Source organism: Nipponia nippon, unplaced genomic scaffold (assembly GCF_047370975.1).
Source record: "Nipponia nippon isolate SJK-2023a ecotype South Korea unplaced genomic scaffold, ASM4737097v1 scaffold_1, whole genome shotgun sequence".
In the NCBI taxonomy this organism is placed as follows: domain Eukaryota; kingdom Metazoa; phylum Chordata; class Aves; order Pelecaniformes; family Threskiornithidae; genus Nipponia; species Nipponia nippon.
In genome coordinates, this window is record NW_028262290.1 from 96,309,950 (window position 1) to 96,326,734 (window position 16,785).

The following is a 16,785-nucleotide window of genomic DNA, read 5'->3' on the forward strand; positions in this document are numbered from 1 at the left end:
GCTTCAGCCACGGCCGCGCCTGTGTTTTACCACACGGGCTGCCCCTCTTTTCCCCGCTCTGCCTCAGGCAGCCGTTACAGGCCGCGGCTCCCGGCCGGGCACCGCGCCCAGCCGACCCTGCCTTCAACCCTGCCCTCACCGCTGCCCGTCCTGCTGAGGCAGCCGCGCCAGCGGAGCCGCTGCCGGCCGCCCCTCGGCCTCCCCCAGGGCGGGGGCCGCCCACCCCCGGGCGAGGGGCAACGGTTGCCGCGGCCGCCGTTTCGCGCCCCGAGGGGGCAGCGCGGGGCACGCCGGGACTTGTGGTCCCCGTTGGCGGGGGCGCCCGGCAGCTGGGGCGGGGAGCGAACTACGACTCCCAGCATGCACCGCGCGCCGCCCTGCGTCACCACGACGCGCTTGAAGGCCCGCCCCCTCCCTCTGCTGCCGCTCTTCACGCCGGGTTGTTAAGCGGCAGGGGGAGACGGCGCCGGTGCCGCCGCCGGCTCAGCCCGGGTCCTCTCCGCTCCTCTCGCCCTCCCGGCTGGGCCGCGGAGCTGCCCCCTCCCTTCCCCGGGGGTAGCGGGCAGCGATGCGAGGCGCGGCCTCCTCCCCGTAGCCGCCGCCGGCGGGCCTCTGCTCTCACCTCAGCCCTGAGGCGGCCCGCTGCGGGGTGACCCGCCGAGGCGCCGCCCGGGCCCCGACCGCCGGTGGTCCCCCTCCCGCAGGGCTGAGCGGGCCCTGAGGGCCGCCGGTGGGGCTCGGCCCAGCCCGGCCGAGCGGCTGCCGCGGCGGGGAGGCGTCTTCGAGGAGGGACCCCCGCTGGCGGCGGCGGGGGTGAAGCGGCCGGCGCCATGTGGCAGAGCATCGGGCTGACCTTGCTGGTGATCGTGGCCACCCTGGCCTGCGTGCTGCTCTTCATGCTGTGCGGTGAGTCCCGCCCGCTCCCCTCGGCGGCGGGGCGAGGAGGTGCGGGAGGGCTGGCCCGGCTGCGGCGGGCACTGCCCGGGGCCCCCGCCCTCACCCCGGCTTTCTCGGTCTCTGGTGCTTCTTCCTTGCTCAAATGGACTGAAGGAAACGAAAGGGCGCGATGCCCCGGGGTGTGGGGGAGCGAGTGCGGTTCACAGCGCCCCCTTCTCTTTGTTTCCCAATAATTTTGAGCCTTGACATGCTTCCAGAGCTTAATGGGGTGACTAATCTGTAGCTGACAACCTCGTTAGCGCACGGGGCTCTGAGCAGGCACTCTGTGCAGCTTGTATGGGGGTCGGAAAGGCCAGTGAACGGAAGGAGTAAACTTCCTACTGGTTCTCCTCAGCTTTTGACATCTGTTTGCTAGAGTAGATTAGGAGCAGCTCTTGGGAGGCTTTTTTTGTCTTAGGTGGATCCGAGGCTTGTATTGCTTTGTAATGCAGAGAGAAGGGTTATTTCAATGGGAGGCACGACTTGCAGGTCTGTTAGAGTTCTTGGAAGGACTCAGCAGTATAGTGTGTGTGGGTGTTGTGATCGATATGCTGAACACTGAGCTCTAAAAAAAACCGCCCGAAAAATCACCACTGCCAAACTCGAACTATGCCATAGCCTGTGGTGAAAGGCTTGTGAGATAAAAGCCAGGTGGATTTATAACTGATCCTTGAAAACCAAGGGAGCGAAGTGAAGAGTCAGCTGACATTTTAATACTAAAAAAAAAAAAAAAAAATTGTTCATTGTAGTCAAAATGGCAAAGCATTGTGAAAAGATTTTGCAATATCAAGGGACTGGATAATGGGAGGTGAAATCCAGTATTAACCTGTATGGAGTAATGCACACAAAAAGTGTGAAATACGTGCATACGTAACTTATGTGGGGAAATACAGTGGCTTCAAACTGAGCTGTTAGTATCCCAAAGAAAGGATTAGCTGAAGTAATTGCAAGCACTTCTCCAAAATATCCACTCAATGCTTTGTAGCAAGCAAATAGGCAAATCAAACATTAGAAGCTTAAAATAAAAATGGAAAATGTCATTATATTGCTACAGGAATCTACCATGTGTTGGTATCTCAAACAGTGTATTTTCTTACTAAAGTGTATTACCTTATTTAAAAAAAAATCCTAGTTTCTTTTTAAAAAGGTAGGGTAATGACTATGAGCTATGTAATGACTTCTGCATGAAGAAATTCTAAATAGGTTAGACCTGTCTAGCCTGGAAAATAGATGACTGGAAGAATGGTGGTGGTTATAAAAGTGAGTAGAATGAAAAAGGTGAACTGGGAATGGTGGTGAAATTTCATTATTACAGAGGAATTGGAGTACATAAAGTTAAATGATAAGGAACAGGCTTAAAACAAAATTTTCTTGTACACAATGGGGGCAAGCTCATTAACAAAGAGTATTTTGGATGCCGAAACTTTTATCATTTAAAGTTCATGGTAGAAAGGTCAACATAAAGTATTAATACTGAGGTAAGGAAAATTGCAATACAGATAACTGGGACTGCAAGGGTATATGAGGGTGCACCTTGTATGCTTTCCCTGGTTTTGTGCCTGTTTCCTCTGTGTCCTGTACTGTTCATTGTTACAGACTAAACTGTGACTTAAGCGGATATTTATTCTGAGTGTGCTTTTAATTCAAGTTTCTATATGCTCATTAGGTGTCGCCTGGCCACTTTTCATCTTTTAGAACATGAAACGTGGTACTTGTTAGGGTTTTTATGTTTTCAGAGTATGCATAAGAAATCTTTAGTTACTCTCTTCCTGAAAGAGTAAAATGATTTTAGAATAGACTATTTCAGTTGGAAGGGACCTACAATGATCATCTTAGTCCAACTGCCTGACCGATTCAGGGCTGACCAAAAGTGAAAGCATGTTACTAAGGGCGTTGTCCCAATGCTTCTTAAACACGTGACAGGCTTGAGGCATCGACCACCTCTCTAGGAAGCCTGTTCCAGTGTTTGACCACCCTCTTGGTAAGGAAATGCTTCCTAATGTTCAGTCTAAACCTCTCTGGTGCAGCTTTGAACCATTCCCACGTGTCCTGTTGATGGATCCCAGGGAGAAGAGCTCAGCACCTCCCTCTCCACGTCTCTTCCTCAGGAAGCCAGAGAGAGCAATGAGGCTGCCCCTCAGCCTCCTTTTCTCCAAACTAGACAAGCCCTGCAGCTCACAGAACGTGCCTTCCAGGCCTGTCACCAGCTTTGTTGCCCTCCTCTGGGTGCGTTCAAGGGCCTTTACATCCTTCTTAAATTTTGGGGCCCAGAACTGCAGACAGTACTCAAGGTGAGGCTGCATCGACACCAAATACAGCAGGATAATTCTGTTTTTGCAACACGCTGTTCAAAACTGGAAACCAGGATCATTTTCTCCAGGCGATTCTGCTTTTGTCTGTATGTGACAAATGGAGTCAAAACACTAAGGATCTCTCTAACTTTGCCTGCTAACTTAAACATCTTTCTAGTGCTTTCTTGCTTAAAGAGAGCAAGAGAAATTAATAAATGACTTTATTTTTAAGTGGGTTATAAATACTTAGCAGTTTGGAGTTCCATATCATACATTCAGTTTGGATTCATTGAATACTTTGCTTTGAATCCTTCATTGTATTTTACTTTCAACAGTATCAGAGCTTATAAAATGATTGCTAAAAGTCACCTAGATTTCAAAAGTACTGAGCATGGGAAGCTGACATGTTCATTGTTGGGGGGGGGGGGTTGAACCGTTACCCTGTTAGTAGTGACTCAATAGGATTTAATAATGATTTACAGTATTGGTAATGATTTTTTTTTCCATCATACAGCATTTATTAATTAATATTGGTACACTTCTAATTCTGGTGCCATGATTTTTAATGGAAAATATTCAAGGAAAACAGTGTCAAGACCACTACTAGAAAAAACTGAGTACAAACTACTTCCAATTTAATTGTTTATCTGTGCCAGTGATAGGCAGTTTCTTACCCACCTTCTTACCTACAGGTCTCTGTTCTTTACAGCCTGTTAGACTCCCAGGGCGACTGAATGCTATGTGTGACAGGATATGAATAAATGCCAGTCTGTGAGTCGTGCAAATTAATGGACAAACCTGACACAAGAACGGCTGGATATAAACTTGAGTAAGCTTAATCTGATAAGAATATTTTACAGCCATCTGACGAGAGGTATTGAAACAGCCTTATGAAGAGGTCTTACAGGGTCAAGAGCTTAAAGAGCTGTAACTTGGATTTTGAGTGACTTGTAAAAGGACTCGTGGTGTGAATGCTTGCAGAGAACAATGGACTTAAATATCCAGGAGACATCCTAGGATCATGTGGATTTCTGCCGCTTATTGCAAATACGATGCGATAAGTGCTATCAAAACTTAAATAATGGGGGAAAAAATTATGTTTTATCATTTTTCTAAAGTCAAAAGACAAAATTCAAAGCACAAACTATCAGAAGTTATTTGGACCAGGTCTTCAGCCATGTGAAAAGCAAATGTTTATGCCTCAATTAGGCATTTATGTCTATAAAAGTACTTTGAATAAATGACCCGATTTCTTTTAAACATTTCTGGATGCTTGCAACTGCTACTTTCAATGTTAATCGAAATTTGTTAGGAAGCACGGAAGGCCTGCAGCTAGCAACATCTCTATTTGTAAACCGATCACATCTGACATAGAAACCATTGAGGGACTGTAAACATAGCAATTTTTCAGTTGCTCTTTTAAAAGTGGGACTAAGGTAACTTGCTTCCATTTTCTTATTCGCACCTTTTCTGATTTCCTTTCTCTGGTTTCTCTTTGGTGGTCTCATTGGTGCTTTTGTGTATTCCATGTTCCTCTGCAGACGGGAGGAATTCATGCATAGTCAAGGATATAGGATAAGATAAAATACCCGCTAAGGTGAGCTCTAGTACTGCTTACCGCTGTGTATTTGTTTTAATTTCCCAATGTAGTAATGCACGGAGCCCTGTGAAATTGCAGAAGTGCCTTCAGTGGAACAGATGGAAGTGCTCATCTCATTTGGCAAGAGAGGCTAATGAGATGAGGTTTGAGACGCATGACCTTAAAACAAAAACCATGTAATTCAAAGTACTGAAACAAGTATGTGGTTTGCTTCACAGGTCTGAATTCAGGTGCAGATGGGTAAACACTTGAGCTCTAAATTCTGCCTGAATAACTTTAATGCTTTGTTTAAATAGTTTTGTAACTATCTTAAATGAGTGAATCTTGTAAAATACCAAAAGATGAGGAAAGTCATGCTTGATTAGACTGGCAATAAAGAGAAAATACTCTTTAATTTGAAGTTGAGTTTTGAAACTGTTATAAATGGAAGATCAGAAGAGAGCGAGGTTTCCTTGCGATCAGTCAGCAAGCAGCATGTGGTAGAGTGTGGCATTAAACGGGACCAGGTTTAAGGAGCCATGCAGAACCAAGCACTCTGTCACCTGATGTCTTCTGTTATTCCAGTATCAGAGTAGTGTATGCTTCCTTCAGTCTGATCTTCTCCATAGCAGAGCTATCTACTAGGGCAGTATGTTATCTACATCTTAAAAAGGGTGCAGCATTAAAGTGACTTCTCTGTGGTCACAGAAGAAATCTGACATGGAACTCTCAGAGTAGAACCCTGTTCTCCTGAATCTCAGGTTAGCATCTAGAGCTCCGTGCTCCTTTTTTTTTTTTCCTTTTTTTTCCAGCTGTAGCTGTTTAAGATTTTCTGTGATGGACACTTCAGCATTTGAATACAGGCAACATTCACCTTGGTAATAACCCAGTTCTAAATTAGTCTTCATGTGCTGGAGTAGTAGCATCCTGTTTTCAAATCAGTAGGGACACAGAGGTAAAGTGATCTTGCAAGACTGCACAGGAATTCTATAGTAGGGTCAGAAATAGAAGCCAGATCTTCAGACTCTGACTTGTGCCATTACCATGTTGCCTTCCTTCCTTTCTTGGTTTCATTTGTATTTCACGTAAGAAAAATCAGGTTGCTTTAACCTAGCACTCCATATTAGCCTGGGTTTTTTGTTTTGTTTGCTCTTCCTGATTCAAATGGAAGAGGAAATGTGCTCCAATAAAGAAAACACTCCTGTTAGCTTTTGTGTACAGGCCAGTATAAGGTGAATGGAAAACATGGACCTGAGACTTGTACCCCTCGCCTTTTGAGGGGGAATAACATAGTCGGATTGCTTTATTTCTTTTTCCTTTACAAAGAACTAAGAGCTGGGATGGGAAATAACAGTAAAGGTAGCTTCAGTGAAATGTAATCAAATCATAAAAACTGTTTAACATCCTGATATTACAGAGATGTTGCATACATCTATGTATGAGTCAGTAGAAGAGGCTTTGACTCATGGTCCCATCTTCACAAACACGTTGCGTCATGATTTATAAGAGGGGTTGACATACTGATCACACAATGCCAAGTGTGGCTTGAATGTCTTTGGATGGCACCTGGCTGTGGCATTTTAAGTGAGACAGTGGCTCCTAGCTTGTAGTGAATACTAAATGCTGCAGAGGCTGGGAGCTGCTCTTCTGCCTAAATGCAAAATACTGTCTGTTTGTGGTAGACAGGATTTCCCTGCTCTCTCAGGATTCAGGTATCTGCTACACCAAGAGCTGGAGCCCCTGCTTAGCGTTGTGATGATGTACAGTTGGACCTGGCTTGCTTCTTTGAGAGGCAACTTCTTTCACCAGTTAATGTAGAAATAGTGTATGTTATAGTCTACATGTCATCACTGCTTGTTTGCTGAAGATGTATTGTGGGTATGTTCCGCAGGTTCAATCAAGCCAAGGATGGTGTGAAAAGATAAATGGCTAAAGAAAATAAAGTAAGCACTGGAATACTGATTCAAATCAAATATTTTGTGTGTGGTGAAGTTAAACCAGTAGGATTTCTTTGAGATGGCTTGCCTGAACAAAGTGGAAGCTTTTGAGATGCAAACCAGTGGTGTGGGTTACCTGTCCAGGAAGAGCTCTACAGCAAAATAGTTGCAAAGCTAAATGGAGCTGCAAAGACAAGACTGCATGGAAATGCCCGTTTTCCTTTTTTGTGTATTTTAAGTTACTTTACAATTACTTTATTTTTAAAAATACGCTATTATGTAACTTACAGTTCTTCCATATGGCATGATGTCAGGTATTACCATTTTGCAATGTTCTTAAGAGGCTGCAAAATTAATAGAAAACGCATCGTCTTCTGATTCAGAAGTAACTCAGTACTGTGAATCTGCCCCCAGGCTCTTTCTGTGTGTGTGGTTTTGTTTGCTGGTGTATTTAGTTGATATTGCTGCTGGAGAGAGTTTCTCTTACCCGGAATAGCTTGTTCTTTAGTAGTCTGGTTATTTCCAAGGAAATTCTTACTTACGTGTTTAGTAACAGTGAGGCGACAGGGAGCCTCAGCTGAAGAGGCAGACTTAACTTGATTCAGACAAGTGTGTTTTGTTTTGAGGATTTTTTTTTTTTTTAAAACTTTCCATCCAAGCTGGCGCTGTAACTAGAGCAAGTTGGAGAAATCATTCTCTCTGTTTTGATTACCTTATACCTAAATGCCTCTGGTACAGGCTGGGAGAGCTTGTGAGGTTCTGAAACTCTAGTTTCCCAGCCTGGTTACCCTCCCACTATTACCATTGGCGAAGCCTGTTGTAATTTTCTTGTCAATGGACTGCATCGTGGTTGATTTCACCTGTCTGTTATCATTAGTCTAGTTGTTTGTCTACTATAATCAGTCTTGTTGGCTGATTATTTACACTGTCTTGTTTGTCGTCTTGAGCTAGAGAGCTCTGAAGGCAACAGAGTATCCTTTTGGATACTCAGACTGTTGTGCTCTAACTCAAACCAAACATTGAAAAAAAAATTAATGCTGCTTTTGAGAGTGTCTGAGAATGAAGTGTGAATGTTCTTTACCATTTCTTTCTTCCCTCCTCCCCCCAAATAGTAATTCCGTCTGTTAAGTGGCCTGTTCGCAGTGATAGAGGAAGCATGTGATCCGCTTTATCTAGCCGAAGTTAAAGTACCCCCCTTAATGGGGTATTTATTTATACTACATATATTCAAGTCATACTTCTGTACAGTGCCCTATAACTCTTTTTTTGGGGGGGAAGGCCCTGAATATTTTGGGCCTGCCCTTTGGTATTCTCTAGAAGTAATGTGTCTGTTTCACAGTGTTCACTTTGCAGGTGTTTTGGGTAAGAGTTTAAACAAACAAACAAAAACCCAACCAAACAATTTGTGGCTGAGAGTTCCCCCCCCCCCTCCCCCCCAGAGGCTAAAGTGGATTTAGTAGAATGTACCGCATGTTTTTCATGTACTTCTAAGTCTTGTGTCCCAAATTTTGGCTCTGACAACAAATTGGGGAGTTGAAGACATTTAAATATGGCTTGTAATAATATTCTGCTTGGGTCTCACTTTCTTGCAAGTTTCCTGTATTCGCTTGGAATGTTTTATGCATTTTCTTTCCCATGTGGACTACAAATAAGCATGGCTTTCGGAAATTTGATTACTTTTAATGATGGTTAGACCTGTGAGAAGAATGGATTGATTTATGGTCTTCAGAATGAAGCTTCCAGAGACCTGGAATACCCCTCAATGGAAACAACTTTCAAAGAGTTGCTGCTTCAATTCTTACTTCTAGATCTGAAAGAAAAAAAAGATGCCAGAACCAGACATCTGCCATTGAGGTTTTTGCTTTTCGCTTTTGCCCCTGGTTTGTGCAGGGGATTTAAGGCATTTGTGGTTCACCAGATTCAATTTAATCACAAGTCATTGAAAGGTTTAGGTATTAATGGAAAAAGGAAATACTTGGTGTAGGCTTTAGGAATTAATTTAGATCATAAAAGGTTAGCATATAAAAGCTTTCCATCAACTGTCCTCAGCAGCAGAGAAGTTACGGAAATTAAAAGTCTGCAAGATGTGAAAAGTATTGCAGGAGGGAGGGGAAGGGTGGGATCTTGTTTCATCCGAAGCAATGGCCTGCCCATACTGGCATGACTCTGATTACAGAAGAGGAAGAAAAATAGTGGTGCTGTGGTTACACAAGTGCCACTTAGTCTTTTTTCCCTCTTCCCTGTTGCACCCCTGTTGTCCATGCTCGGAAGTCTGTTTCTGCTGACAGCTGTGTAATTGGGAGGATGGGTTTCCCTAGCTCTGTAAAATAAGGCTCTTAATATTTGCGTAGGTCAGCAGCATACTCTTGAATAGCTAGCAAGACCTTCTGAACAGAGAATGAGAGTATTAATTTATAGCTCTACACAAGACAGATGGTTTCTGGTGTTGCAAATGACGCTTACATAGCATATGTTTTCAAATAGCTGTTTAAATTTTACGCAGCTTAACTGTGTATTTCACACATAAGTTACATTCCTATTTTATGGATGATGAAACTTGACTGGTTAGCTGGAGGGAAAGGGAGACCATGAGTTCTCAGCTGGGTAAAACTCCAGTCTCTCTTGACCTAAATGCTTAGATAAGGGAGACCTTTTAAAAGGAAGATTCTGGTTTTGGTTTAGATATATTTATATCTGCTTTTTTAAGTTCCTTGGCTACCTGTCATAGAAACACTTGAGGAGCTGGATCTCAAATATTTTTTTCAAGAGATACGCTAGAAATTTGACCGTCTCAACTCTTCACTTGAATAGTTTTGGGACACGGAGCATTTTAACAGTAGAGCAGAACACAAATTTACCAGAGAATGTTAATTTTACTTTAATGGGATTTGGGCATGGTGATGGAACACCTTGAATTTGGGGGATGTGGTCTTTTAGTGAACATAAGGAAGACCTTGTGCATTTCAGAATAGGATTTATTATAAAATATGGTATTAATTTCAAGATCTCCACAAGTGTGCTTAATAGCGATTATGTAATGTGGCTTTTAAAATGCGATTTTCAGAACAATATGTTTGCGAAGTGATGGTAGAAGCCCTGTGTAATGAATCCTGACTCCTTGTTTTAGGTATAACCACAGAAATGCCTTTTCTCCTGACAGTTAAGACCCTTGTCTGCACAATGGTGATTACCCACCTACTGCTTGCTGTGGCAGTACAATTGGGAACGTCTAGGTCCTTGCCTGGAGCTTAAATGTTTGCTTCTGGATGAGGACAAACTTTATTAAGTCAAATTGGTATTTATAGGACTGTGGAAAGGAGTGGGTGTGTTGTGGAGGGGTGTTGGGGTTGAAAGTTGGGAATTAGAGGATGGGAGATGATCAAATATTTTCTTGCTTTTCTGGTATACTTTGCCTGAAAGCTGGCTATCAATTTGTATGAAGTAATTAAGCGGTACCTTTTTTTTCTTTCTCCTGCAGGCTGGTACGTGGTCTGGCAATTGTTCTTGTCTAAATTCAAATTCCTGAGAGAACTGATAGGTGACACAGGGTCCCAACAGGGAGACAACGAGCCTTCAGAGACTGAAGCTGAACAGGAGACTCCACCCTCGCCTCAGAGAGGTAGACAGAAATCTGCTCGACAGCGAAGGGTACCTACAGAAGACACAACTTAAAAGTACTCGTTGAACTTCTGACTAACTATGAATGGTTAAGCACCTCTGCACTGTGTTGTTCAGTGGTTTGTTCTTACTGAAAAACTGACTTAAGAGGTCATATTAATACCTGTGGACCTTTACTTCTGAACTACCAATGTATGCTACTTCGGTAGAGGTTCAGGGAGGGCTTCAGCAGCAAGTCATAAAATAGTGGAAGAAAGGAGGGGTGGAAAGAAATCTCCACCAGAAAAATGATGAGCTGCTGTAGCTCCTGTTTCTGCATACAGATTAAAAACAGGTCCTGGACCATAGGCTTAGCCTTTGCATTAGTCTAAATATAGTAAACATTTCAGACTTGAAATGGTTTCTGAATTATTTTTTCTTTACAGCACTGTAACTACATATAGTGAAATTGAATTTTATTTCCTTAGCTATATATGAATATATATTTTTTTCTTCAACCTTGAGAATGCACGTGGACTTGAAAAACGGTTGAAAGAATATCCTGCTTTAGGAAGTATTCTAAAGTGAGATTTTAGTTACATTCTTATATATATATAAAAAAAGTATAAATGAAATACGAAAAATCAATATTAGAGGCACATGATTTGGAGGTTTTTATTATCTCCTTTTTAAGAAAAAAAAGGCAAAAAAAGGAATCGGGTGATAAGACCTGTTTTCTTGGTTTTGACATAAGAAGGGTTACAGGCTAAACAGTCCTGCTAGGTTTCTGTATGTTTCTCCTGAACCTTTTGCTCTAAGTCCAACTTGTGTTGGAGAGGGGAACGTGCCTAGGTTATGTACTCACTGTTTAGTATTCTGAAGTGTCATCTTTGGTTTTTGGATACTAAGCACTTCTCTAGTTCACTTTGTACACCTTTACATCAGGTATATGGTACCTGGACATAACTTCTTTCCTGGAACCAGTTAAGGCATTCTGACCAATTTGGTAGACGTCACTGTAACACTTTGATAGTGTTATGGCAATGCATTTGGTACCTCATGTTTGGTGGAGGACTTACTGATTTTTACCGGTAACAAGCAGTTGCTCCTGTTGTCTTTGAGAATGAGTTATACAGCTATTTTGACATTGCACTTCAGAAGGAAGAGCTCCACTTCTGTTTATCTAGCAACTCTGCAAATTGATGCGTGAGATCTTCGGAAAGGGGAAGAACACGCATGTACCGCCTCTGATGTGTGTATGAGAGAGAACTATCAATGTGTCTTGTCATGAACAACTTCAGTTTTCTCCTGAAGCTTGGATATGTGGTGGTGTTTGGATCATTGTTCCCTGTATAACAACTGTTAAACAGGACTACAGAATTCATCTTGTACTTGGAGCTGTTAAGAATTTTAAACCTATGACTTCCAAACTTGTGGTTTGGTTCGTTTATATGGCTAAAAGCAGCAACATTTAGCTTTTTCATCAAGTAGGCCTGCATCTGGGAAAACAGCACTCTTTTAGTGCCTTTATGTTTTAATTTGTCACCTGTGAATACTGTTCAAAAGCTAATGAGAGCATTCACTTCATAAAATGATTTGGATGGTTCAGTATTAAAATGTATAAGATCAGCGCTGACCTTCCTTTGGCGTCTAAAAGTCTTTGTTTTGTTTACTGGCATGTATGTAAAGCATGCTTTGTATCACAGGGTTACATTTTCAAGCATGATTAGGCAGTGCTATGCACATATCCTTTGAACACACGTAGAAATATTGATAGTCTCCTTCCTCTGTTCTGTCTGCTGGCAAGGGAATGCCTAATGATGGGGTTTTTTTAATTAGAAAAATTTCCATTTATTCAAACTGAGCAAAAGCAATCAGATTCTATTCCCTGCTGCTTTCAGTTGTTTGCCTTGACAACTTAATGTCACTATATTCTTGTGTCTGTATGTCTTTTCACATGATGAGACTTTCAGTTTAACAGGGCTAAGCAAGTATTGGTACATTTTTCTTAAACATCTTTAGCATCTTTGTCTTGAGCTTTGCTAATATAGGCTTACAAATAAAGATTTTTTTTTTTTTTTGTACTGACATAGGATATTGACACTCCACTGCATTTCACTTTTACCTAGACTTTAGTGCACAGAAGATGGCAAAAGGCTGATGCTTATAGTATCCCCGGCTGAGATAAGTAACAGTTAACTCAGTCTCTGCTTCTAGTAGCTGTGAAGAAACGTGAAGTTACAGCAATATACCTAGCTAGTCAGGGTAGCTCTAAAGGTGCAGGAATCAAGACTCTGGAGCAAGTTAATGAAGGAAAAATCCATGTGGGTTTGAATGCTGACACTGATCAAATATGCAATAAGATGGATGTGGAACCTCTGGGTAGCTCATCTGCTCTGGCCAAACAACGTCCTTCTCCCTTCCTTGCTGTATGTAGGTGTACAGTTCACTCCCCCAAGTTATTTTCAGTCTCTTCTTTTTTTTTTTAAACAGCTGATGTTATTTTTTTAATGTTGCTGTGACATAGCTGCCAATAACGCTGTCTGCCTGGTGTATAACTTTAATGATCTTACTAATAGCAGGCCAAAGGTTTATATTATGTGGTTTGGAAGAATGCTGGAATGCTGATGTCTTCTGTCAATGCATAATTTTTCCTGAAGGAGTCTGTGGTAGAATCTTTGTACAGGGCACTTCATACAAACCTGTAAAAGCGAAGCTGTATGTGTGAAAGCATGCTTGTGATAAGACCTGGGTTGTGATTGCTGGCAGTCCAACATACTCATGTCTTTGAATATTTTTACCAATGTACTTCTGAAATGTTGCTGGTGGGTAAGCACTTAACTTTGAATTGACCCATTCAAGTCTGAAACCTTATGAAGGCAGCAGGTTACGCAGTTGATATCGTTTTGTTTAGTAGGATCTATTTTTGAAACGGTTTATTGCCTTATTGTTGCAGCCATTCTCTTGAATGTATTTTGGGTTCTTATCTTAAATAGAGTCATATTACCTTGGCAGGGGCTGTGTAACTTTGAATAAGCAGTAATTACCTATGTTGTATGTGACAGTTAATTGAAAACAGTTACCGCAGTGAAGGCTGGAACAAACACAGTGTAGACTGGTGGAAAAAAAATACAAAAGCTATTGCTAAAACTTGAGGAGTGTAAACAATTTTGTTCATGCTGAAGTGCATAACTCAGACCTGTTAGGGAGCCACTAAGGTTATTATTGTGGTGATTTAATGTTTGCCCGTGAGGCTAATTCTATGCAGTTCATCCATTAAGCACTGCTGCTGTAGCTGTTTGCAGAAAATGCCATATACTCTGCTGCAATTTGTGAGCAACTTGCTGCTTAATATCAGGTTTTACACTGAATGAGACCTGTGTATGTACTTCTGTTTTGTTTGGAAATGACCAGCATAAACAATGTGTTCAATGTGGTCATTTGCTTCCTCGGTGTTACAATACTGTACCTAAAGCTTCTGTGGTTGTCTGTTTTCACTGTTAACTGTTCTTTTAACTGACTGCACAGATGAAGAATAAAGTAACCAGACGTGATATGAGTATTTGACCTGAGTGGTTTTCTGGCTTTTTTTGGAATGGGATTTTGCCTGTAGAATAAGACATCTTGTTTGAGTGTGCAAACGCCACAAAAGACGACTTGTCGGAAGTCATGCTCTAGCTGGCGTAATACCTGCAGATGACTTCATCTTAAAGAACAGGTTGGAGTGTATCTTGTAGAGCAGTAGTTATTAAAGGTGTGTTTTCTGCTTTATACTTGAAAGTCGTCATTTCATTTTAGCAATTAAAAAAAAAATAAACAAACAAAAAAACCCACAAAATACCCCAAAACAAACCTAACAAAAATCAAACCACCTCTTCCCTCCTTTGTTCTTTATACTTTTAAGAATGGGTGTAGACTTCATAGTTTGTCTAAAAGTAAGTGTGTTGGTAAAGCAGGAAGTTGTTCTAGTTTGGAAATGAGAGACGGAGAAGGAAATGAGGATGTGCTTCATCCCTGATTGCTTTTGTTAAGTAAAATGCATAAATTGAATCCTGGGTTCTTTCATTGAAAAATAAGATATTAAAAGAAGACTTTGGGGAAAAAAATAGAGATAAAATCTCTTTGATCTTGAGAGAATGAGCTGTTTTACTATTGTCCTACTCTTCTCACTTGTAAAAACGGGCTACAGTAAAATGCCATGGCATTACACAACTTGAGCACTTGGGTCTTTTGACTTGAAAAGTTTGATTTGGGGGGGCGGGGGCTTTAATATCAGAGGGAGCGATGAGTGATGGGCTACCAGTGTCAGATGCTTGTGAAACATGTGCTTGCTTTTCTGCTTTGGTCCTGCTCCTAAGGAAATGCTTCACGGTCTGTTCCAGTGGGAGGAATAAAGGTGCCGTTGCACCGCTCTGCTCTGCCCAGAGTGCCACCGACGGCCGTCTTAGCTGGTGCCGCTCCTTCCCCGCGGGGCCGTGTGTGCTGTCCTCGGGCTTCTCCCGTGGCCTTGATCCTAGGCAATGAAAACACACAATCTTTGCAAAACACAAGCAGTGTTTCACCTTGCTTGGGTAATGCTTACATGAAGATTTTTTTTTTTTACGTGGGATTAGACTGGAAGTTGGCAGTGTAAATATGCTGGGGTTTATATTAGGCCTTGAAGACATGTTAGCTGTATTTTTCATGTAGATCAGAAGCTCTTATGTTTTGAGCGTCTCCGTTATCCCTGTGGGTGTTTATAATCAATAAAGTGTTGTCTCTGAAAGCTTATGGAGACTTTTTCACACTGCTTCGTAGGCTGCCTGTGTCAAAGGGAGGAGATGGGTTTGTGTCTGGTCTAGGGCTTACAGTGACACGTAGCAATGCCGGACAGAAGGACAGACAAGATGGACCTGCGGGTGGGCAGAGCAGCATGGTGGAGCAAACAGCAGAAGCAACCAGCGCTAATGTTTGAGAGCTGTCGGGATGTAAAGTCACCTTTGGAGGAGGTGTGGCTGTGGAAGGCTGGGGCGGGAGCCCTCTTCCACCACAGGAGCTCAGACCCTTCAGAAGGTAAACATCCTACGTTTTACAAATGGGAACACTGGGATGAAATACATCTTATGCTTTAATTTCCTGTATTTCTATTCACAGAGCTTTTCAGCTTCCACTGTGGAAAACGCATAACACAAATGTTCCTTTAACTTTGGTAGCAAAGAGACCCTAATATCTAGGGGGGGATGGGACAGGGCATCATGCGGTCACTCCGGGGTCACTGTCAAAGTATTGCACACGCAGTGGTGGTGGCGGCGTACCTCCCTCCGCTCGCACGCCTTGCGCCTACTGCCACAGGGACTCCTCCCGAAGGCTGGCAGGGTGCTTGACCTCGGAAGGATAAGGTGGTGTGCGTCCTGGATCAGGGAGCTGTGGCCTGAGCGGCGCTTGTCTGTGAATCCCTCGTGCCTAGGTCTGTGCCGTACATCTCAGGCGGCTGATTTCCACCCCGCCATTAAAACGCCCAGCCTGCTATGCAGGCAGCTGCCCTGTGCAAGCCACGACTGCAGAGTTTCGGAACCAGAAGGTGCGTGTACCCTGCCTCCTCCCTGGAACCGCTGCGGCCTGAATGTGGTATCGGTGTCGTCTTCTCTGTGCTAGGGGATTTGAATGTCTCCTGGGGAGCTGAAAGCCTCCTGTCAATAAATGCGTTTGTTCACAAATAACGCCAGCTCTGGCTTGAAGCAAGCGGAGCTACTGCTCTGGGCTCGGCTGCGCCACTGGAGCTACATTTTTATTGCAATCAGTCTTGAACTTCCTAGCACAGCGCCCCGCTCCTCGTTTAAGGGCCGTATCAGGAGCCTTCTGTCGTTCTGAGAACTTGCCTGTTTTGAGTTCCTGCAGTCCCTGTGTCTCGAATCATCCCTTCGGTGACAGCTGATCAGATGTTACCCTTCTCTGTGTTTAAACAGGCAACATCCTTGCCGTGGTAGAACAGGACAAAATAAGTCTCTTGCACACCAGTTGTTTCCGATGTGAGTGGTTTTGCCTTTTGAGAACGTAAAGAGTCGTTACCCTTGAGTCCCCTAAGACCCTGCGCTGGCGACGTCCTAGACGAAACGGGAGGCGCCGCCTGGGGACCTGAGCCCTTGTGAGAGGGCCGAGCTTGGCGCAGGGCGCTGGCGCCCGCAAGGCGCGAACCAGGCGGCCCTAAAGAGGCGACGCGGCTAGGTCAGGCACACCGGGCACGCGGCGTCGATGGCGTTCTCGAGCGCCGATAAACCCCCTGAAGCCTGCTTGGTTTTGTGGCTGGGTGGCACCGCGTCTGCTGTGACTTCTTGATCCTGGCGCAACTTGGCCTTTGTCTCTCCGGGAGGAGAAGAACGGGTCTGATCGGCCTCCGGCCCCAGTGGGCTGGGGGTATGTTCACAAACAACCGGCACAGGTACTCCCACGTGGGAAAATGCTCATC

At 43.6% G+C, this 16,785-nt stretch overlaps 1 protein-coding gene across 1 annotated transcript; it reads left to right on the forward strand.

The window, feature by feature from the left end:
* The first annotated feature begins 428 nt into the window (after positions 1 to 428).
* On the forward strand, positions 429 to 13,907 carry SMIM13 (small integral membrane protein 13). Its single transcript, XM_087763288.1, has 2 exons — positions 429 to 906; positions 10,222 to 13,907. Exons 1-2 carry the CDS (start codon positions 831 to 833, stop codon positions 10,413 to 10,415), a joined length of 270 nt encoding a protein of 89 aa, XP_087619414.1. The 5' UTR covers positions 429 to 830; the 3' UTR covers positions 10,416 to 13,907.
* The last annotated feature ends 2,878 nt before the right edge of the window (positions 13,908 to 16,785 follow it).